Below are 22,883 nucleotides of genomic sequence, written 5' to 3'. Positions count from 1 at the left end.
CTCTGTCCCAAAAATAAATAAAACGTTGAAAATAAATAAATGAACATTTAAAATTTCATTGGCAACCCTGTGTTCATGGTGCTCCATTTTCTTTATTGACTCTTTCTCTCCCACCTGATCATTTAAGGACAGTTTTCTGTTCTTCCACGATATCCTTTCCACAGGGAGTTTCATGTCTGGTGACCTATTTCTTTCACATACTTCTGTATCACTGAGACGTGGTGGCTATTCATTTTGGTTTGTGGTTCTCTATCTTATTTTAACTTATTCATGTTTTGATATTATTTTTTCTCAGCAGCTTAAGAAGAAAGTATTCATTTCTCATAAATTACTTCCTATTTTCATATTAGCGACTTTAATTTTTTTCCAAATGAGTGAAATGTTCATTTGTCAGCAAATAATGTCAAGACGGCCTGATGGAAGACAAAGACATATGGATGAACAACATAATCCATAATCATTTTAAGGAGGGTGGTTTTCTTATTTTGAAATTAATATTTTTACTCTTCAGAAACACTGTGTGCTTAGAATAACTGCAGTTTATTTCCCTCCAGTACTAAAGGATTTAATTACAAACGTAATTTATTATTCTGTTGCCCTGAGAAGTAGTGCAAAATGTTAACTATGCTTAATCAAAGAACATGCATTATCTGCTGAGTAAATTCAATGTTTTCTCTTCTTTTTTTAAAAAAATAACAGAACAAGTTTACAATATGGAATTATGTGTTTAAAGAGGTTAAATTATGACAGAAAAGAACTAGAAAGAAGACGAGAAGCAAGCCAACATGAAATAAAGGGTAATATGTCTTTCTTTCATAGCAAATACCTTTTTGGGGGGAGAGGGGATAGCTTTCACTTTTATGAACCTAAAATGCTTTATATGTTAACAGTGGTCACTAAGTAGCATAAGTATTTGGCTGGAATAGTGTCATCATTATTTCTTTTTCATTAGTTTTATGATTGAAACACTGAAAGGGTATCATCACTTTATAAGATGAATATCCCATCTAAGACATATTCTTGATTTTTTAAATTGACATTTATTCCTCTGAACCTATTAATTATACATTCTGTTTGTCCTAAAGATGCCTCCATGCAGATATTTTTGTCAAACTTTTAATAGAACATTCTCATATGATTCAGAGAAACATGGTATATAATTTATTTATAGTAGTTCATCTTTGGTGTGTATCATTTGAATTTTATTGCAGTGCTTAGAAATGTTATTTTTGTACAATAGTTACAGAGATATTATGTAGGGATTTTATATAGAAGTTACATAGAGATTCCCACCTATAAATGAAACTAGTCCATTGATAATTTTAGCTATAATTATTAAGTCAAATAAATGGTTAGAGGCATCCCTAATTGCTGCAACTATTATGTGTACAAAAATGTTTGACTTGAATAAGAAAAGCCATTCCCTATTAAAGATTAGAACACCACCATATTAATAATTAATCCTCTAAATGTTGAGAAATACCTTAATACACAGAGGAAAGAATTGTTTAAAAGAACAACACGTTAGATCCTATACTTATTAGAGACCACATTACTTTTATTATTGTTGATGAAAGAAAATATAATTGTTGGGTATAAGTATCTATGGGTCTCTTTTGGTGAAAATCATCAGTCCACTTATGTCCGTTTATATTTTTTAAAGGAAAAAATTCTCATTAAGGGAAACATAACCAAAAGTTTTTGTGGGAAATTTTGGATACAAGCAAAATAAACTATCAGTTGTATTACCATTTACTGTTACCAGGAGTTGACATGTGGAAGCATTTCATCAGATTGAATAGGGGTTTAAACATTAATTGTTTACAGTTAGCCATGAGTCTCTGTTTTCATCTTCACTTCCTCTGGGGCCCAATTTAGATATGAAAATAGTATGTACCCCATGTTATGTTACCCTTCCCCTTAAGCTTAGCATTGTTTTATTCTTTAAGATTACCTTAGACTTCTCTCATTTTCATTTGTGATAAACAATGTCAGAAATTACTTTTATCTTTGGCAGTTTTTGGACAGCACATTAATTCTAGTACAATGGGCTTCAATGCATGCAAAGGTGATTGGTTGATATATTTTTCTATATATGGTTCATTGGAGACTAGATAGACACACAATGGATTTCTTGTAACAATTCATTTGACTCATTACTTAGGAGCAAGAAAGTGTTTTTCCATTATCAAAATTGAGTTGTTAGATTTCACTTTATTTTGGGGCCCAGGAAATTGCAAGTTGTTTTCAGTACATTGTCATTCAGTTGAACTGAAATTTGGGAACTAATTGATCACACAAAGACCCTTGAAGGAAGTCCATGCTTGACTTAACAAAAGATGTTTTAGTTTTAGCACACATACTTTACCCATGAGATACCACTTCTAGTTTTCTGTCTGAAGTGTTTTTTTTTTTCCAAGTAGATTTTATTATGCTTGGTTTCACCACATAGAATGCTTCGCATATAGCTAGATATAAAAGAGAAGGAGGAATTACCCATTTGGCCCTACACCAAATATTATATTAGTATTTGGCAGTTGCTGGTTAGAGCACTGCCCTAAGAAAAGCTACTGTGATTCACTTGATTATACACAGACAGCTCCATATGATGGGTGGTTGTGAGTGAGATCATAAATAACCCCTGTTTCCCGTAACTGATCCAGTGACATTTACAGGAATAACTCTTAACTGTGACCAGGGGTCTCTGTTATTATCTGAAGTGTTAATTAACCTTGACCTTAATAAACAGCTTTCTGAAGTGAGGGGACCGAGTGAATATCAACAATGTACTAACGTTTCATTTGTTGCTAGGAAACAGTCAACACTGATCTCTAGCCATTTATTGTTTAGGTCAAGAGGATCCTTACAAAGCTTTAAAGTCAGGGCATAAATTTTGCTTGAAAACAGATTTATAGAAAGGGATCTGATTTACAAAATGAAAAAGAAAGGTACGTTGCTGTTCTGAAAAAGAAAAGCTTAGATTGGTGCCGTGTTTACCTTCAATTATAACTCAGTTGAGTTATTTTCTACATATTATTTTGTAAATATATTTTGTAAATCTGAGGACTCTTAACTACAGGTGTGGCAATGACATTTTTAACGAAGATATATTTGCAGAAATATGATAACTACAAATGTCTTAGACTATCAAAATATAAACTCATCTCTAGAAAAGAGCAAACACTTCTTATTTGCAGATCCACTTAATGCAAGGAAAACAGGACAGTTTTGTTATTTTTTGAGGAAATTGTTGTCACATTTGTTTTTAAAAAAAAGTGTTGCACTTAGTGAAAGCAGTGGGAGAACTGATGCTGTCAGTTCCTGCCCAACTTTTGAAGTGCAAGTTTACTATAACCAACAGTTGGAACTAATCAGTTGTTATCAACAGAAGTTGATTAATGTAACCAAAATATAATACTCACCAATTTATATCCCATTTTCTGAGATTTAACACTGCAATGGAACAAGCTAAAGAAAACTCAGAGGAAAGTATATACTTTAGGAATGACCCAGGGAGACCTAGTGAATATATATATATATATGTGTGTGTATATATATATATATATATATATATATATATATATATATATTATAATATGATATATAATATAATACAGTATATAATATAATATAATATAATATAATATAATATAATATAATATATAAAATATGTGTAATATAAAATATACTAAAGATCATTAAGGAAGTCTTGCATTGATGAAGAAAGGCGAAAAAGAGCCAAAAGTCTGAGGGAGACATTAAACATCCTGCTCCCTGAAGAAATTCATTCTGCTTTGGCTGGAACAGGAAATAGTAATAAGACTGTAGGAAGAGGATATTGTGGGTCTTTCTTCACATGTTCTTCATTAAAAAAAATATAAGGGGGGCGCCTGGGTGGTTCAGTCGGTTAAGCATCCGACTTCGGCTCAGGTCATGATCTCGCGGTCTGTGAGTTCGAGCCCCACGTCGGGCTCTGGGCTGACAGCTCAGAGCCTGGAGCCTGTTTCAGATTCTGTGTCTCCCTCTCTCTCTGACCCTCCCCCGTTCATGCTCTGTCTCTCCCTGTCTCAAAAATAAATAAACATTTAAAAAAATATATATATATAAGGATTAGAAAAGATATATAGAAAATCCAAGTAATCTAATGATATGCCATATAATTCAAATTAATATGTGAATTTAGAAGGGTCTGTATATAAAAAGTCAATATGACTAAAAAGAAATGAGCTGTCTAACTGAAAAGTCATGGAGTGACTTAGCGTGTACTATTAACTGAAAGAAAAGTACTATGTGATTATAGTGTAAGAATCATACCACATGACTCCAACTCTGTGGCATTCTGAATGAGGTAAAACTATGGACACAGGAGAAAGATCAGTGGTTGCCTGCAGTTAGTGGAGAGGGAGAGATAAATAAATGATGCACAGGGGATTTTTAGGGCAACTATTTTTAGTAAAACTATTTTGTATGATACTGTAATGATGGATACATGTCATTTTACATTTGCCCAAACCTGTAGAGTGTACACCCACCATGAACCTTAATGTTAACTATGGACTTCGTGTCAATGCAGGTTGTCTATCATAACAAATGTAGCACTCGAGTGAGGGACTTTATAGTCAGGGAGGCTGTGCATCTATGGGGCAGGGAACATATGGGAACAGTGTACTTCCTGCTCAATTTTGCTATGAACTTAAAAATACTCTTTAAGGAGTGCCTGGGTGGCTCAGTCAGTAGAGCATCAATTGCACTCTTGATTTTGGCTCGGTTCATGATCTCACAATTCGTGAGACCGAGCCCCACATCAGGCTCTGTGGTGACAGCATGGAGCCTGCTTGGGATTCTCTCTCTCCCTCTCTTGTTGCCCTTCCCCTGATCACGTATGTGCACATGTGCTCTCTCGTGCCCACGCGCTCTCTCTCAAAATAAATAAACCTTAAAAAAATACTCTTTAAAAATAAAGGCTAGGGGCGCCTGGGTGGCTCAGTCGGTTAAGCATCCGACTTTGGCTGGGGTCACGATCTCGCGGTCCGTGAGTTTGGGCCCGCGTCGGGCTCTGGGCTGACAGCTCGGAGCCTGGAGCTTGTTTCCGATTCTGTGTCTCCCTCTCTCTCTGACCCTCCCCCGTTCATGCTCTGTCTCTCTGTCTCAAAAATAAATAAACGTTAAAAATAAATAAATAAATAAATAAATAAAGGCTATTTTACAGTTTTAATAGAAAAAGCAACTATATTTCCCAAAGTATTCTTTATACTTTTTCTGGAAAACAACAGAAATGTACTGTCTCACAGTTCTAGAGGCTAGATTAAGGTGTTAGCAGGATTCATTTCTTCTAAGGGCTGTGAGGAAGAATCAGTTCCATGCCACTGCCTTACTTTCTGGTGGTTTTCTGTCAGTCTTGATGTTCCTTATCAAGGAACACATCATCCTGATCTCTGCCTTGCTCTTTGTGGTGTTTTCCTTTTCTGCATATCTTATGTCCACATTTCCCATTTTTAGAAGGAAACCATCATATTGGATTGGGGCCCGCCCTAAAAATCTCTTTTTAATACTTCAATAAGAACCATATCTCTATAAGTAAGGTCACATTCTGAGGTACAGGGGATTAGGACTTAAACATATGAATTTTGAGAGGACACAATTCAACCCATAACAATAAGAAATTTACCATAATGGCTAAAAAAGGCAAATAAAACAATTGAGAAATACAGAGTATTGGTAAAGATGCAGATTTTTATACATTGCTACTGGGGCTTTAAATTGTGAGAATGGAATTTATTTAGCATATCTATGAATATTTAAAGCAGCACTATCCTTAATAACCCAAGATGGAACCTAGCCAAATGTCCATCAACAGTAGAATGATGAATTGTGGTATAATTATACAATGGAATACTATATAACAATGAAAATAAGATACTTCCATTTCTATAGCAGGGATAAATCTCATATTGAGTGAAAGATGTAGACACAAAAGTACATATTGTACGATTTTATTTATAAAAAGCTAAAAAATCAAAACTAAACAGCAAAACTAATCTGCGGTGAGAATAGTTAGAATATTGGTTACTGTTGGTGTGAGGTCAGTGACTGAGAATATGACATAAGGGGTCTCCATTGGGCTGAGTTATCACTATATTGCTTTAATATTAGGCACAAGAAAACCTAACTTGATTATAAATGAATGTATTAGAACAAATTAGTAATGTTTTTGAAAAACGTAAACAATATATACTCTCTCTGCTACCGCCAAAAAGACAAAAACAAAAACAACTACTACCTTGATTTTTACAGACTTTTATAATTTAAATGGGGGGAGAGGAACATGATAAACGGTTGAAGTTGAAGAATATATCCCAGAGTATTCTTTATTTTTTCTTTTCTGGAAAAGCTATACATTTCTCTCAGAAAGAAAAAAAAATTAACAGGAAAACTTAAATTTTAGCATAAAATTAAATGCTGGGCTTTATTTCCCTTTTTACAGGATTAGAAAAAAAAGTTATCATTTTTTTTTTCACATTTCCTTCTTAGTTCTTTAACATTCTTTCCTTTCTGTGGAACATTGTGGTCTTCTGTCTATTTTGCTGATTTTTATGTAGAATTCTGTCAACTCATAATGAGAACAATGGAAAAAATATAAATGATAGAATATACTATGACACTCCAGACCAAAAGTCTGAAAAAGGCACATATGACATTTTTCTCTAAGGATTTTAGTTTTAGAAAATAAAATTGCAAGTGTTTTATATCTCAATAAAATGCTACCTTCAACCTAAAAGGAAAAACAACTTGTGACTTGACCAAGTGCTTGATTTTTGCATCAGCATGTGATTGAAACATAATGAATTGACAAAATAGTGGGGTAAATCTCGGGCTATGGAATCCCTGTTCTATCTTACTCTTCTGTTCTTTGATTTATTGCTTCAGGTTAAAAAAAAGGCTCTTCTAGTCTATATTCAGTATTTAATTAGTGGTTAAAAAACAATGATGAAAAACCATATTAGCTTCTCATTTTTCTGTCTTTACTAAAGAGCTGTATATCAAGGCAGGAATAAGAAATGCTCCTGTCTGGTAATAAAAAAAACATTAAGCTTGGGACAGATCCCTGGAGCTCCACAACCACACAGGAAACACCGTGAGACATTGTATTCCATGTGCTGGAAGTGCTTTTCAGTGATAACAAACACGCTTCAAAAGACAACTTTTTTTTCTAGGCTAAAAGTAAGACAGGTTAGCTATGAGAATGAAATGCAACAGAAGGGGGCCAGGTGCATTGGGGAGTGGATAAAGAAATCAGCATAAATGCTGACTTGGCCAGACACTTGTGGCTTATTTCAGCCGGTAGTTTTGTTTATTGTGCGAAATACTGCCGCCTAAAACGATGCACCTCTTTTCCTAGATGTGTTGGTGTGGAGCAACGATCGAGTGATTCGCTGGATACAAGCAATTGGACTTCGAGAATATGCAAATAATATTCTTGAGAGTGGTGTGCACGGCTCACTGATAGCCTTGGATGAGAACTTTGACTACAGCAGCTTAGCTTTGTTACTACAGATTCCAACACAGAACACCCAGGCAAGCCCCTTTCCGCTGTAGTTGCACTGTGCCCTAGTTTATAGAGCGATAAAGTACACTTGTAGGGAGGAAAAAAAAAAGTTGGCTGTGTATTCATGAGCCCTAATGAGAGTTAGCTCAGCTCAACCTTTGAAATATGGCACTGGGGCTTTAATTTGAAGCCACTGGATTTCTAGCCAAAACAAAATCATAAAATTAATCAGGAAAAGGGATTTAGAGGTTATGTAGTCCAGCCTTCCACCTGAATGCCAGATTTCCCAAAACAATATCCCTGGCAGATGGCTTTCAGTCTCTGTCTCTCTGAGAGGCGTTCATTTCTATTTACATGTCTGAATTAGACAGACATTTAACAATGAGTATGCCACTGGTTCCCCAACCTGGATAATTATTCAAATCGGCCAAGTTTCTTAAAAATTTAAAATAAAACCTACAAGCTACAGCACAGGCCTAAGAAATCAGATATCCAGAGATTGGGTATAGGAATCCAATTTATCTAAAGTTTCCCCAAATAATGAGCATTTGCCAGGTTTGAGAACTATCTCTATAGACTTAACAAAAATTTGGCAGTCTAACTTCATTTTTCATTTTTTCGTTTATTGCAAAGTTTATATAAAATATTCAGTTGGATTAAAGTAACGAAGTGCCCCTTGACCTCAGACATGTATGTGAGGCTGTCTCCCCACTGTCCACAGACTGACTATAAAGAAAATGGCCCTACCTTGTATTTATAACTAAAACTTGCAATGGCTTTTAGACACGGAGGACTAAAATCTTAAGACACTTTAAATAAAACAGGATTGTAATGTTTTCTCAGATGAATATAATATCTATGATATTTAAAGTAAACTGTGACCTCAGTGATGGTAACTGTAGTTTGATGTCAACAGGCAAGGCAGATTCTTGAAAGGGAATACAATAACCTCCTGGCTCTGGGAACTGAACGGCGGCTGGATGAAGTAAGTCCTTATCTGTCATTCACAAGGATCTAAGAGTACAAATAAAACAACTTTCAAGGAATAGTGCTCAAAAATCAATCAGAAGCTTGTTCTCTGGATAGAATCTAGAATTTTCCCCAGTATTGTGCCTAATTATTAAATTTTATTAGTCATTTGGTTTTGGAAAAACCTTTATGAATTCATAAATATTATCATATCAGCAGTTAGAAACACCTAGAAGTAATTTAAAAACAGATTCTTATGAGTTGTGATGGCAAAATTATGATGAGTGACATTTTTTAAAAAAGCAGTGATAACATTAATCCTGATAAACTCAGCTTTTAAATAATTGTGTGCTGACTTCCTAAATATCAGTGTATCCTACAATAAATTTTAGGATATTACAATGAAAAGAAAACTTGCTTTCAGTAAATGGGAAGCTTTTCATTATTTTAGAAAGTGACATTGAGTTTTCCTTGAAAACATGAGTAACATTTTAACAGTCATAGGATTTAAAAATTACATCAAGTGTAAGAATCCCAAACATAATATATGCATGTTTAAATTATTTGGAAAATAATAAACATATGAGTAGACTCCTGAGACAAAGGAATACAAGGAACATTAGCAAACTCTGTGCATTGATAGATGCTGTGGATTTTATTAGCCCTTCTGAGTTTTTTACAGGGTTTTTCTGGAAGAAGTAGAAAGAAAACCCAAGTATTAAATGGAAAACGCAGAGAGGCATAATTCTGTGTTGCAAAATGCAGGCGTTTCTTGACTAGAAAGAAAAGCTGATTCAAATAATTTTGTGAATGAACCCAGCAAATCCTAAAATGAGGCAATTATTTCACATTCAAATGAGCAAGGAAGATGATCTTGGATTTATAAAATCCAAGCTTTCCTTTGTAGAGGAGGTTATAGACAGATTAGCTTTAGTCTTGACCTCAGCTAACTTCCTATAAATCCATACTCCTGTCCAAGCAGAATAATGATTGATATTTTTAAAACAGTTAATACTTAACTGATTTTAATTTTATAAGTTGTTTGATAATCTTTTTAATCCTTATTCTTAATTGTTGAATCAAAAAGATAATCTACATAAGCCCTACATGCTTTTGAATGCAATTATTCTCCTTGTTTAAAAGTTGCAAAAGGAGGGGCGCCTGGGTGGCGCAGTCGGTTAAGCGTCCGACTTCAGCCAGGTCACGATCTCGTGGTCCGTGAGTTCGAGCCCTGCTTCCGGCCCTGGGCTGATGGCTCAGAGCCTGGAGCCTGTTTCCGATTCTGTGTCTCCCTCTCTCTCTGCCCCTCCCCCGTTCATGCTCTGTCTCTCTCTGTCCCAAAAATAAATAAACGTTGAAAAAAAAAATTTTTTTTTTAAAATAGTTGCAAAAGGAGGGGCACCCGGGAGTCTCAGTCGGTTGAGCATCTGATTTCGGCTCAGGTCATGATCTCATGGTTCATGGGGTCAAACCCCATGTCGGGCTCTGTGCTGACAGCTCAGAGCCTGGAGCTTGCTTGGAGTTCTGTATCTCCCTCTCTGTCTGCCCCTGCCCTTCCTGCTCTCTGTCTCTGTCTCTGTCTGTCTCTCTCAAAAATAAATAAACATTAAAAAAAAATTTTAAGTTGCAAAAGGAATGTTAATAAAAATTATTGGGGTGCCTGGGTGGCTCAGTCGGTTGAGCGTCCGACTTCAGCTCAGGTCATGATCTCACCACTCGTGAGTTCAAGCCCCGCATCGGGCTCTGTGCTGACAGCTCACAGCCTGGAGCCTGCTTTGGATTCTGTGTCCTGCTCTCTCTCTGTGCCCCTCCCTTGCTCATGCTTTCTCTCTCTCTCTCTCTCTCTCAGAATAAATAAAAACATTAAAAAAAATTTTTAATAAAATAAAATAATTAAAGAACCATCCTATTGCTACATTTTAAAATGTGGATTGACTCAAAGGAGCCAGGTAGCGACTCAAGCATATATGAGTTAGTGTTGCTTTCTGAAAGTAATAAAAAGCCAAAAGGTCTAAATGGTATGTGACTATCTGCCTTTAAAATATGCTGCATCTTTTTCTTATTTATTAAATAAAGAACACAGCACATGATTTTATCATTCCAACACTGTAGTCTCTTTCGTCCTAGTTTTTTGTTTGTTTTTGTTTTTTGAGTGTGAGCAAAAGTAGCTAAACAACTTAACCTGTGCTTGTTTCTGGGGCTGATTACATTCAGCCCCCATGGAAAGAATTTGAGAAGTGCTCGTGTGCTTCTACAGATTTTCACTTCAAGTTAGTGGGTATCCTTTATCCTCACCTCATGGAAACTTTTTCCTCTGATGTTGCTGCCAGGTCCCATTAACTTTCTGAGGGAAGACAGTGCTAAAAGAGCAAAAGAGATCATGATTTAAATCCTCCACTTGCTTATTTTTGAGTCCCTAACCCTTACATTGCAGCAGTTGTATATCCCTACACTGTAATATAGTGTTTTGTAGAACTGAAGAATGTTTGTGTTAATGCAACAACTCTTCCAAAATTCTGATTTCCAAGAAATCAGGCCACAACTGTGAACTTCTGCTTCTTTTCTCTATTTATAAACATTTGGAGGCCTAGGACAGTGTAGAACCTGGCAGTGGAGAAAAGGAGTAACAGACATCTCTTAAATTGTAAAATGGCTCCCTAATCTAAACAAAATTTAGATTTGGATGCTATGGATTCTAGTAGAACAATGGATATATATAATTTCATAGGTGATTTCATTTTTTCCAAATTGACTCTGAATGTCAACTAAATTAGCAGTCCATGATGAAGAATACCTTATAGTTTTACTTGTTTAGAACAATGATAATTTGAGCTAAGTATTGACCTATTATTCTATATGCCAAAATGAAGTCACCTGAGCTAATAAAGTAACCACACACACTGAGATTAACTTCAGGGAATAGATAACCATTCCCTACATGAAAAACATAGTGACATAAGAAGATAAGATCTACGTAGAATGATTAATGTTTTCCTTAGAATTTGACATAAAGAGTAACTTGTGTTTAATAAAGAATAATACTTGCTAAACAGTAGATTACACATCACTCCTTGTGAATATAGAGAAAGTTCATTGTATCTAAGCAGATGCTTTGTGTATGCGCAGAGAGGGAAGAGATTATATCATTATGATATAACAGAATCATCAGCCAGAAATACATTTGTAAAACAGCAACCAGAATTATATTATGCTTTTAGTGGTGTCTAAAGAGCTAAAAGGATGGTTTCCAAGCTCCACAGGTTTTTCAATAAACCACAAGTTAATTCATTATCAGCTGAAATCTAACAAATGACAAATTTGGTTTCTTACACAAACTATAGGTTATTTATCTGATATGATCCAGGCTGTATCAAATATAGCTCTCCCATATGTCTCTTGTTTACTTAAAAGCAAAACTCATGAAATAGTTATTTAAGTTTGTGAGTCAAACACGGTTTGTGTAACACTTAGTGAACTAAATATATACTCTCATACTATAAAATCAGTTGGCATAAAGTGTGACAAAGAAGAGATAATATTGGGGTTTTACTTTAGGTTTTCAAAACGATTTACTTTTACAGATAGCAAACCTTAGATTTGGAGTCAGAGGAAAATTTTTATGAAAACATTTCTGCTGCAAATCTCCTGTGTTATTGTTTTGGAATCAGTAGAACTCTCCAAATAAAACATAATATTCCATAGGTGTGCTTTACAGACAGACTGTAGATATCAGTGTTGCATGTTTCTAAGTGCACAGTTTTAAGGACCTGGACTAGTTTACTTGTTATTACATCCAATTATAATTCTGTACTGGCAGAGCGATGATAAGAATTTCAGGCGTGGGTCAACATGGAGAAGACAGTTTCCTCCCCGTGAAGTACACGGAATCAGCATGATGCCTGGGTCCTCAGAAACGTTACCAGCTGGATTTAGGTTAACCACAACATCTGGGCAGTCGAGGAAAATGACAACGGATGGTACAGTAGTTTTGCATTTCTGCTTATAAAGTAAAAAAAAAAAAACAAAACATGTTACCTGTTTAGCAAATGCTAGTATCGTTCTCTGACTTTGCATAGCTTTCTGGAAATTCTTAAGTTGGTTTGCTCTGCTTGAAGTTTACTTTGCTTTCATCAAAAACAGACTCTTGCAAACGGCTGATGCATGAACCCATGGCACCTCATTCACATTATTAAACATAATTTATAAAGTCCTGGAAAGGACAGTTTTGGCTAATGTCCACATCTAGGAAGAACAATACTCATCTGCATGATTTGTGTTTCTTTACTCTTCTATTCTCAAAGCAAAGAATTTGTTTAGTTAGAAGATGAATTCGGACTAAAAAGTCCTTAGTAAATGGAAATTGACTCCACAGTCACCCTCCATGTTTGAATATTGCAAGTTTTGTATTTCATCTTAGAAACCCAGATTCATCAGATATTTTCACATCTGACCAAGGCAGAAGGCCTTAAATAAACAAGCACAACTATGAGAAGAGAATTAAACAAACACAAAGCCAATAGTAATTTCCCAATTAGTATTATTTCCTTCTGTGGACATTAGACTTGTGTTATATACCTCACAAAGGAAAACAGCCATTCTGAAGGAGAGACCACTTTGAAACAGCAGTCACAAAATTATTTCTATTTGGTAGACATTAAAAGAAAAAAAAATAGCCCCACTCTCTTTATTAAGACAATTGCCTAGAACCATTATTTCTTTTCAGGGTTGTAGCTATCATGGCCCTTAAAATCAGTTCCAGTATAACCCGTGATCTTTGTTCTACATGTCTTCTAACTTGTTAATATCATGGAACATATTAAAAAATTCAGGAGGAATTTATTGCAATTAAAATTAGTGAAGAAGCTCTTCAACACTTGGAGGGGGAAAAATCCTCTATCCTGAATTCTCTGGGAGCAATCTTTGCTTCAAAAACAGAAACACCATGGGGAGCTGCTTTTGTTACAGGCTTCATCTAAGGAGGAATACACAGCAACTCGAAAGTACAGTTGAATCACAATGGAATAAGTTTTCATTAGTAACTTGGTCTAGCGGGAAGGGATAGGAGTGGCTGATGTCTGAGAGAAAGAAGGTCTACTAGTATGTTCAGGATCCCTTTACTCAGGGGATAATCTTTCTCATCTGAGATTTTTGTACTCAATCATCCAAGTTCCTCTAAAGCCCTTTTCTCCATTTGCAGTTGCCTCATCAAGACTGCAGAGGTTAGACAACTCCACTGTTCGCACATACTCATGTTGACAAGCCACTCAAAGGAGGCAGCACTGACTTGCTGTGAGTAGCTTTCCTCGGCTGACAAAAAAAACAAACCACCCAAAAATGGAACCGACATAGAGTAGTAAATCCACACGATACTCTCTGGTATGGCCTGGCAGTACAGAGGGGAGATGACCCTTTTGGACTGCTAGAGGGTGGAAGAGGAGTCTTAATATCGTAGCTCTTAATCTCATCTTTCTGATCACCATCTGTCTGCTCTGATTTAAGGTCCATCTGTTGGAGGCCTATCACTATCTTATTACACATCAGCAGGTCGCAGCCCCAGCCACCGCCATCTACTTTTCAGTAGCATTTTATATGGACGCACATAGCGTTTTATTGAAGAGAATTCGGCACTCACAGAGTAACACACTTTTAAGTGAATATTTTATATAGGGAAAGTTAAAGCAAGCAGAAAGTGATTCTAGTAGGTACACGGAATCAACTAGCAGCAGAAGCAGGTAAATGATGTAGAGGTAGTTTATTATTAGAAGCCAGAGTATGCCTGATAATTTTGAATTTCAGTGTATTGTTTTTCATCACTGATTTATATTTGCTGAAAACAAATATGAGCTTTAAGGATCTGGGGCTCACAGCATAGGAACAAAGTGAAATTATAAGAATGGCAAATAGGACTAAAACCTTGATATATAATTATAAGATATTAGGCATTTGTATTTAGAGAAATACTGGCTGATGGGATCTACTTCCAAGTCCATACAAAAATGGAGTTTTATTGAAAAACGGTTGTAGTAAACCTGTGGTTTCCTAGGCTGTACATGTCAAATGCTCATGAAACTTGTTTAACCTAAAACTGAGTTTTACCAAAATATTTGCCATTTATAATAAATTAATATTTTGGAAAAAGACTTTTTAGAGCAATATTTAGAACCCAGTGCGCGCACAGGGACAGGGAGAAGAAGCAGTTACAGGCAGAGGAACAGCTCATCTTGTGTTGTTTATTCATCGCCTTGAATGAAAGCTCCATGCAATTTCTTGTTGGTCTTTGGGGCCTACTATGGGAGCTGGTGTGCTGCCTTATTTGGGTCACTGTTTGAAGCTGCTGATAAAATAAAAAGCTTTAAGAGATTTAATTTCAGAATGTAAAACCCTAACATTAAAAATTTAATTATGGTATACAATTTGGCATCTAATTAGGCATGATCTAAAGTATATAATGATTTGGCTAAATAAGAGGCTTTCCAAAATACTGTTTGTAATAGCTTCTACACATAACATGATAATTTCCCCAGGAACTGAATACTTCACTAATTTACAAATGACTATTTAATATGTTGAATACGGCTCGCTTCTTAGTTCTTGACTGATGGGTAGAATTACTCTTTAGCTATTTGCAGTTTGTATTTTGTGCATGGCATTCTAGTTCCTATTTCCTAATTTTTACCATTAAATAAGATAAAGGTATTTGTTTACAATAACCCAATCAAGGACAGCCAGTTTCTGTTTTGACGAAACATTAACACTTTTATTATTAAAATAATTCAGAACATATTATTTATCATTTCATTTGTGTCAGAAATAGAAATTGTGAGCTTTTTCTAAGTATATTATGACAGGAAGAATCAGTGATGCCACATCACTGATCCAGACACTGATCCAGATCCTTTGAAATATGGTGTTTTTGTCACAAGTAAACAAAGATGTCTTTTCAGGGGCGCCTGGGTGGCTCAGTCGGTTGAGCGTCCAACTCTTGTTTTTGGCTCAGGTCATGATCTCATTGTTTGTCAGTTAGAGCCCCACTTTGGGCTCGGAGCTGACAGCACAGAGCCTGCTTGGGATTCTCTCTCTCCCTCTCAGCTTGCCCTTCCCCCCGCCCAATTTCAAAAAAAAAAAAAAAAAAAAAGCAAGAAAAGAAAAAAATAAAGGTGTCTTTTTAAGAGCTCTAAAAGATATGAACTAGAATAAGAATCCATTCCATGAAAGAAGTCAACTCGACCGAATTTACTGATGAGCAAGCTGCAGATTTTTCAAAAGGACTGCTCACATTTTCTATGAATACCTTTGTTTATATTTACTGCCATGCTTTCCACAAACTTGAGCAAATCTTGTGATTTATTAAATTGGCTTGCACAAAGTTGGAGAAGGAGCAAATGTTAATTATGTCCAGCTATCGGCCAGATCCTAGATGGCGTTCCGTTTGTAGACTCCTAGGATGGAAGTAGGCAGGCTCCATGGAGGAGTCTCACTGGTGGCAAAGGGGGACTTTCCAGTCCGGGAGCTGACAGCAGACTAACACTGTTCATTAAATATTTCAGATGTCGTCTTTTCAGCCTACTCTACCTAAAGTGCACTACCATCTATGAAGACAAACAGTAAAAACCTTTGTGAAGACTGAATTCTAAGGAAACAACCACCAGTGATGGTTTATTATGCTGAAAATGTGATTTTGGGGGAGTCAGATATTAAGTTTGATTAGTTTACTACAATTGTAAGAAAATGCTTAAGTCATTTGAATAATAAGCATCATCCACGTCATAAATTCTGTACAACAGATGCTTTTATGAAATGGAGCCACTCGTTTTTTCATGTTTTATTGTAAAATACTAGGCATTTATGTATTACTGTGTATGTATTTCTTTTTAAATGTGTAAGTCTTATGTAAATGGATATAAATATGATTTTTAAAAAAATAAAATATATGGTTCATGGAGTCTCGAGTGCAAACATTTGACAATTCCAAGTACTGTTTGTATTTTACCATTCCACCATTTTTACAGTTTCTGAATTGTAACAGTCAAATCGATATGTTTCTCCTTCAAGTCTGTCAATACTTAAAGCTGAAAACCTGCCTCTGATCATGTAAAAAGGAATGATTTAACCTGGAACTGGAGCCAAAAATAGTCCTTTAAAGGCAATCAGGGATGTCCTATATCTTTAGAAATAGCACTGTGATGGCTCGATCTCCTTTTCAACACAAAACAAAGCTAAACTGTTTACAAGAGTCAAGAGCAAATATTTAAAAAAATAATTTATAAGGAATAAACAGCATCTTCTCTTGTTATCTGTGGACCAAGAAAAAAGAGAAAAAACAAAAACTTCTTTACTAAGAACCACATGTTCATCAGATATCTCGAACCGCCAGCCGGCACTGTTCAGTGAATGTCAACCACTGCAGAGTCCGAGGCTCATTTCCATTGAAAAAAAAAAAACCCAGAAACCTTTCCCTTTTGTCAATGTAACAGGGCATTAGCCAGACTCATGTCTAATGTTATAAGCTTCTAGCCAAGATGGCCTTGTTGCGACTTCCCTGAAGTCAGTCTTATCAGAGGAAATAAATGAAAGACAGAATGATTAACATATATAGTGTATAAAAGTACAGAAGAGTAATCTCTTCCCTGTGGCTTTATTTGGTGGTGTTACTGTTGTTTATTCTTTGTTTATACGGGAGATTTCAAAGTAAAACCTATTTAATAATACCATTTATCTAACTGCTGATTTTCTGCTGCTTGATCTTATGAAGCGCAAGACCTGTCATTAGTAATTTCCTTTTTGTATTTAATTTGCTGTTTGCACGTACATTACATTTGTTTTGATGTCTATTTTTGTTTAACAGATTCAGTCAAAAGGTAATGGTAACAGAAACCCTCTCCATTGTCAATAAAAAAAAAAATACTTCCAGTTCTCTGTTTAATCTTTGTTTTCTAGTCACATAATATTTAATTTAAACTATAATGAAAATTGGTCTTCTAGTGACTCTCAGTCCATTTTTTACCTTCAAAAGTGAGTCTGCCACAAGAGGGAGCACTGAACTTGCATATGAAGGTGATTTTTTAAATTTTCTGGAAATGTTGCCTGAGCAGAAACAATGCAAAGGAGCTTTCTCAGCTCATCTGATCACTGGGATCTTGACTTAGGGAAATGAAATATAATACAGAAACTATGATATTATAACAACACACTAGATCTGTATCTACTCTCAATACATGACTTAGAGACTATCCAGTAAGAAATGTTAATCGTTTATAATAGATTCTAATGTATAGAGAGAAAAAGATCTAGCTATTCCCTCAAAAAAAAAAACAAAACAAAACAAAACATAAAATACTCTTCAACTTATAATTTCTGCCAGAATCTAAAATCCATTTACTGGATTAAGCTCAGAATCTCAATATTTTTCCTTCTGACCAGTTATCAAACTTAAGAATTTTCACATTTGCAATGATGAGAGCCTTCTCAAATACAATTTTATATAAACAAAAGTGCTCCTTAGATATAAAGCAGATCTTTTATATATTTAATGTATTGTCTGGAGCAAAATAACTGGAAAACACTTTTCCATAGATTTGAAAGAAAATCTTAAATTTTTCCAATGTCTTACAGTAAAATATTCTATGAAAATACCAAGAAAAAGTCATGAGGACTTTATTTCAGAAAATACAATGATTGTATTTTTAGTAACATTATATCGTTATTTTTAAAGATACATTTAATCCAGAATATTCTAGGTACTATCTCCTGAAAGTGCTTTATGGTAAGTATGTTAGAGAAAATTCCTTTTTTTTCCTACCAAATTTTAGGCAGTCCAACAACTCAAGTGTATCTTTCTTGCCCCACTTTTAATCACATGAAAGTAACAGTACTTCCTCTGACTCTTCGGAGGAGATAAATTTCCTCAACCGGATGCAGGAACAGTACTTCCTCCCCAGTCTCATGCACCGAGTTATTGGAAAATAACTTGAGCCTGCTTGCTAATGTGTCCCTTCAGAATTGATTGCTAGGAAAAATGTGCAAGAGGTCCACAGATACACCCTTCACACAGTTCTCGGATCTGCCTTTGTTTATCCCTCACAAAAGAACAATGGTACACATTCAGCTAAAGAATTTGCCATTTCAAATTGACAGGATGTTACACGAAAAAATAATTGTTATATTCTTAACAAGAATATATTACTTAAGATTACAGTTGTGATAATGAGTAAAATGTACCCAACAGAAGGGACACTTTAAGGAACTTCACAGCTTCAAATTATAAGTTGAATGTCTATCTAGTTGGTTTAATGCAGGCTACCGAAACAAAGAGAACAATTAGCTGAAAAAATTTTCAGGTGTAACAGTCAAGAAGCCAATTTAAGCAAAGAGGACTTTACTTTGAGAAGCCATTGATTTATAGCTTATGGTCCAAAAAAAAAAAAACAAAAAAAACCCTATCATTTTCATAATGTCTTTATATATAAGTTGTAAGCATTTTTTATGAAATAAACAAGTAAATAAGCTCTCTGTTATCTCTCACATATATTTCATATACCCAGACTATCATGTTAGGACAGCTGCTCTTAAAAAATAATTTTCCTGATGGACTGAAAGATTGGGAAATACTTTAAGCACCATCAAAGACTCAATGGGCATGGTATATATATATTTTTTAGTTTAAGTGTATTCTTCAATAACTGATAGCATGTAGAATCCTAAGTAAGTCATATATTTAATTATCTACTCTGGCTAATTGGTACATTACCATAAACTTATTAACAAAGATTCATTTTCAGGAATTTTTCTTAAATTCTCAATAGTTTTAGATAAGTTTAAATGGAAACGTGTTTGAATGTCACAATGTGTTTTTAGTGAGTTATTATTAAAAAATTAGAGATTTCACATAAAAATCTAGATTTGGGATTACTTAAAAACTCCTGGTCTTTAGCATAATATAAAAACTTTTACATTTCTTCCTTAAGAGTTTTCCTTGTCAGTTTACTGCATTTTTGTGTCATTTCCTTGTTTTTATAGGAAGCTGGAATCATTAAGTGTACGGTCAACTAAGAACCTGAGACAGGAGGAACTCCAAAGCCCTCTCACCTCCCTGACAAACAGACTGGATTAAATAACCTCTAGGATCTGTCAGGCATGTGATTTCCCCTGACAAGGTCAAAATGACCCGAGGGCAGAGCTGTATCCTGGTATCTAAGCTTCCCTCAGGAAATGTAGGTCTAGATGGATGCTCCTGTTTCAAAGTCATGGGTCTAGGTGATTCCCTAAAACCTCCCATTATATCTATTTTTTTTTTTTTTTAATAACCATGCATGGGGACATCTCAAAAATGTTAGAAAATATTCAGAATTTCTGTAAGAAAAATTATCATTATTTTCTGACTTCAACTTGAGTTTTAGGTTTTAGGTCAAAGCTACAGATTCCTCATTTCAGGAAGTACTCTATGTTAATGTGTCACTTTCGATTAAAATATTTGAGGGAGTAAGCTTTTTAAAATCATACATTAGCTATATTTTTCCTAAATTAAAGTGATAGACAATCTACAATGAACCATGTTCCAGGCAACTGAAAAAGATGCTAATTGGGTCTAATTAAACAGAAGGCACAGGTCTTCCTCTAGTCTTCAAATACTATTTTTTTTTTTAGGCCAAGCTTTATAATTCACATTTCGGGTTGCAAGTAATTTCTATTTAAGTATTTATTTATGGGAAAGAATTCAAAAAATTTGACTCCAGTTAGAAAATTGACTCAAATTGACTCAAAATAGGAAAAAAGAAAGTCATGATGCCTGCTTCAGCACTTCTTCTATGTGCCCAAAAATGCTGGGGTCTTCAATTGTAGGTGTTATCTGGAAAGAAAAAACGAGAGATGAATGTTCGTCCCTGAACCCCTTCCATCTCTCTATAATTAAACAATTACATGCAATGTTGTATTTCCCATTGTCTTATAATATGCATATAAAAATGTTGAAAACAAGGGAACTCTGATTTTAATATTTTAAAATATAATTTGTAGTCTTCCAGAATAATAAACTGTTCATTTAGCAAAACTATTGGTCCTAAATGATGGGGTTTTGGGGTGTTGGTGAGGGTTTCGAGCCAATGGCCAGGAAAGAATTCTCGAAGAAGTCTTTGGTGTCAAAAAGGTGATTTTATTAAAGCACGGGGACAGGACCCATGGGCACAAAGAGCTGCACTGGGGTTGTGAGGAGTGACTGTTTATTATATACTGTTGGGGGAGGTAAAATCAAGAGGAAGTTTCTTAAAGGGATTTCCACAAGCTAAAGAGGATTTACAGATTATTGGAAGCCTATCTATTGTCAAGCTAAGGTTGTTTTTCCCTCTAGCAAAGCATTATCATTAAGATAGGGAGTTTACAGAAATTAGGTTATTGATAAAATGGTCTTTTTCTTGTAATATTACTAAGATATTTGTAAACTGATGGAGACTCAGTTTAGCCATTTGTTTTATGTCCTTTCCTTTGTTCTTGGGCAGCCAGGAGTGCCTGAGGAATGTGTCACATAACCCACCTGGGGGGTGGGGGAGTTGGGGCAAGTCAACTTGCCTTATGCTCCTTCATCACTAAGTGGTACTTTCTCTAGAATCCCTCTAATGAGCCTTTCTTTGTGCCTCTTTTGATTTTTTTTTTTTTTTTTTTGCATTTTCTCATACAACTATTTACTGTTGCATCACCTTCTAGTAGATATTGGTGATTAAGTACATATACTTGAATTAGCCTAACATTTTCCAAAATAATGTTCACTCAAAATAGAAATAATTAGAATATATATCAATTAGAACTATAGAGTATATATGAATGAGAACTATATAACCAGCATATATATTATATATATGTACATACACATATATATATCATATATATCTGTACATATACAGCATGTATATAACCAGCATGCATAACCAGTCTCAATTGTTTGCTTTCTCATTCAGTAATAGCCATTAATGACTACAATGAAGGAAGATGTGTCTTTAATTCATTAAGACTGCATTTCCACTAGTTGTTAGCATTTAACTGACATACTGATAGTAAAAGTATTTTCACACACTGGTTCCTATAATCTCAAAGCATATGGTTTTAATTAATACGTGTTTCCACAACCCTCATTCCTAGAGAGTGGTTATGCAGTTTCCCCCTTAACATTAAAAAAAAAAAAATGTAAAAACATTTCAGAACCTGGCGTTGAACATTTTGGATAATTTACCTTATACGGCTTGCCGTTGACCAGGGCAGACAGAGCTGACCGGGGAATTTTTCCAGATCTCGTTTTGGGTAACTGTTTCACAAACACTGCATTTCGAAAAGCAGCCACAGGGCCAATGCTCTGTCTAACATGGTTCACAATTTCTTCCAAAACTTGTTCCTCTGTTGTATTAATATCTAGGGAGAAAGTTCAGGTGAATAAGCACTGAATTAACTAGGGTTAATCATTCAGGGCCCAAACACTCTGGGAGAACAAAGATCTCTCACCTTTTCTCAACACGCAGAGTGCTAAGGGGACATGACCTTTCAAAGGATCTTCCTTACCAACAACAGCGCAGTCAGCTACCGTGCCATGGGAGAGGACCGACTGTAATAAGGAAAGCATTCATTTAGAAAATCTATGTGTGTGTGTGTGTGTGTGTGTGTGTGTATATATATGAATATATAAAGAGAGAGAGATACGGACATACGTATTTCAATCGGAAAAAAAAAAAAAGTACACGTCGGAGAACTCGAACCCTATAGCTGCCTGCGTGAAAGTTACTACTAATTCACAATTCGTATCATTATAACCAGGGTGAATGAATGATTAGGACCCCCATGGTAGTCACTCACAAAAGGCTAACAGTGATTAAGACAAATTGCTTAGCTTACCTGGAAAGTAGGAGAATTGTTTCTTCACCTCACTTGTTTATTAATGAAGTCAGGGCAGGTATTCAGTGAGAACACACTGCAGTGTGCATCCGAAATAAAAGGGCCTCATGGTGATTTAGCGTTAGTGCTGGCTACCATAAGCGCACTTTCCAGAGAAATCCAAGGCAGCCCCATGACTAAACAGGGATTTTATTTCTGTATCTGTTACTAAGCAATGAACAGAGCATCTCTTTTCTTGAATGACCACCCATCCAGAGAGGATTTTCCAACTTCAAAGAAAAGGCTGGAGATAGCATGAAGCCGTGACTTCAGATAATCACCCCTGTCAGGGAGCCATTTTCATACTGCTTACTCTAAGCTCTAAATATCTTAAAGAACAAAACAGCTATCAATCTAGAATCACAAGAAACCACAGAGTAACCACATGAAATACAGAAGCTTAGGGTTAAAAAAACATTTCTGCTGTGATGGTACTTTTAAAAATGATTGTTCAAAA

At 35.3% G+C, this 22,883-nt stretch overlaps 2 protein-coding genes and 1 long non-coding RNA gene across 22 annotated transcripts in view; 1 reads left to right on the top strand and 2 right to left on the bottom strand.

Annotated features, from left to right (window-relative positions):
• The window catches only part of PPFIA2 (PTPRF interacting protein alpha 2), a 477,637-nt gene extending 460,796 nt beyond the window's left edge, over positions 1–16,841 (top strand). For 19 of the 20 annotated variants that reach the window (XM_045464340.1, XM_045464362.1, XM_045464361.1 and 16 more), the window contains 6 exons: positions 700–797; positions 7,400–7,575; positions 8,463–8,531; positions 12,333–12,492; positions 13,713–13,804; positions 16,063–16,841. In XM_045464340.1, the coding sequence (XP_045320296.1) occupies positions 700–797; positions 7,400–7,575; positions 8,463–8,531; positions 12,333–12,492; positions 13,713–13,771 (562 nt within the window). In that variant the 3' untranslated portion in view covers positions 13,772–13,804; positions 16,063–16,841. The remainder of the gene's footprint in view (positions 1–699; positions 798–7,399; positions 7,576–8,462; positions 8,532–12,332; positions 12,493–13,712; positions 13,805–16,062) is intronic. The other variant, XM_045464344.1, reaches the window with a different exon arrangement.
• LOC123590828 lies at positions 8,939–9,991 on the bottom strand. Its single transcript, XR_006708995.1, has 2 exons — positions 9,918–9,991; positions 8,939–9,676 (listed from the first exon to the last, which is right to left on the bottom strand). It is a non-coding gene; the product is annotated as an uncharacterized LOC123590828 (long non-coding RNA).
• Positions 16,842–18,152: 1,311 nt separating the features above from the next.
• Positions 18,153–22,883, bottom strand: part of ACSS3 (acyl-CoA synthetase short chain family member 3) — a 157,858-nt gene continuing 153,127 nt past the window's right edge. Inside the window, exons 14-16 of the mRNA XM_045464363.1 lie at positions 22,001–22,100; positions 21,735–21,910; positions 18,153–20,360 (exon numbers count right to left, since the gene is read on the bottom strand). Of these exons, the coding sequence (XP_045320319.1) occupies positions 20,292–20,360; positions 21,735–21,910; positions 22,001–22,100 (345 nt within the window). The 3' untranslated portion in view covers positions 18,153–20,291. The remainder of the gene's footprint in view (positions 20,361–21,734; positions 21,911–22,000; positions 22,101–22,883) is intronic.

The sequence above is a fragment of the Leopardus geoffroyi genome, chromosome B4 (assembly GCF_018350155.1).
Source record: "Leopardus geoffroyi isolate Oge1 chromosome B4, O.geoffroyi_Oge1_pat1.0, whole genome shotgun sequence".
Lineage (NCBI taxonomy): Eukaryota > Metazoa > Chordata > Mammalia > Carnivora > Felidae > Leopardus > Leopardus geoffroyi.
Note: the sequence above shows the minus strand (reverse complement) of the source record. Positions and strands in the feature narration are given on the sequence as shown.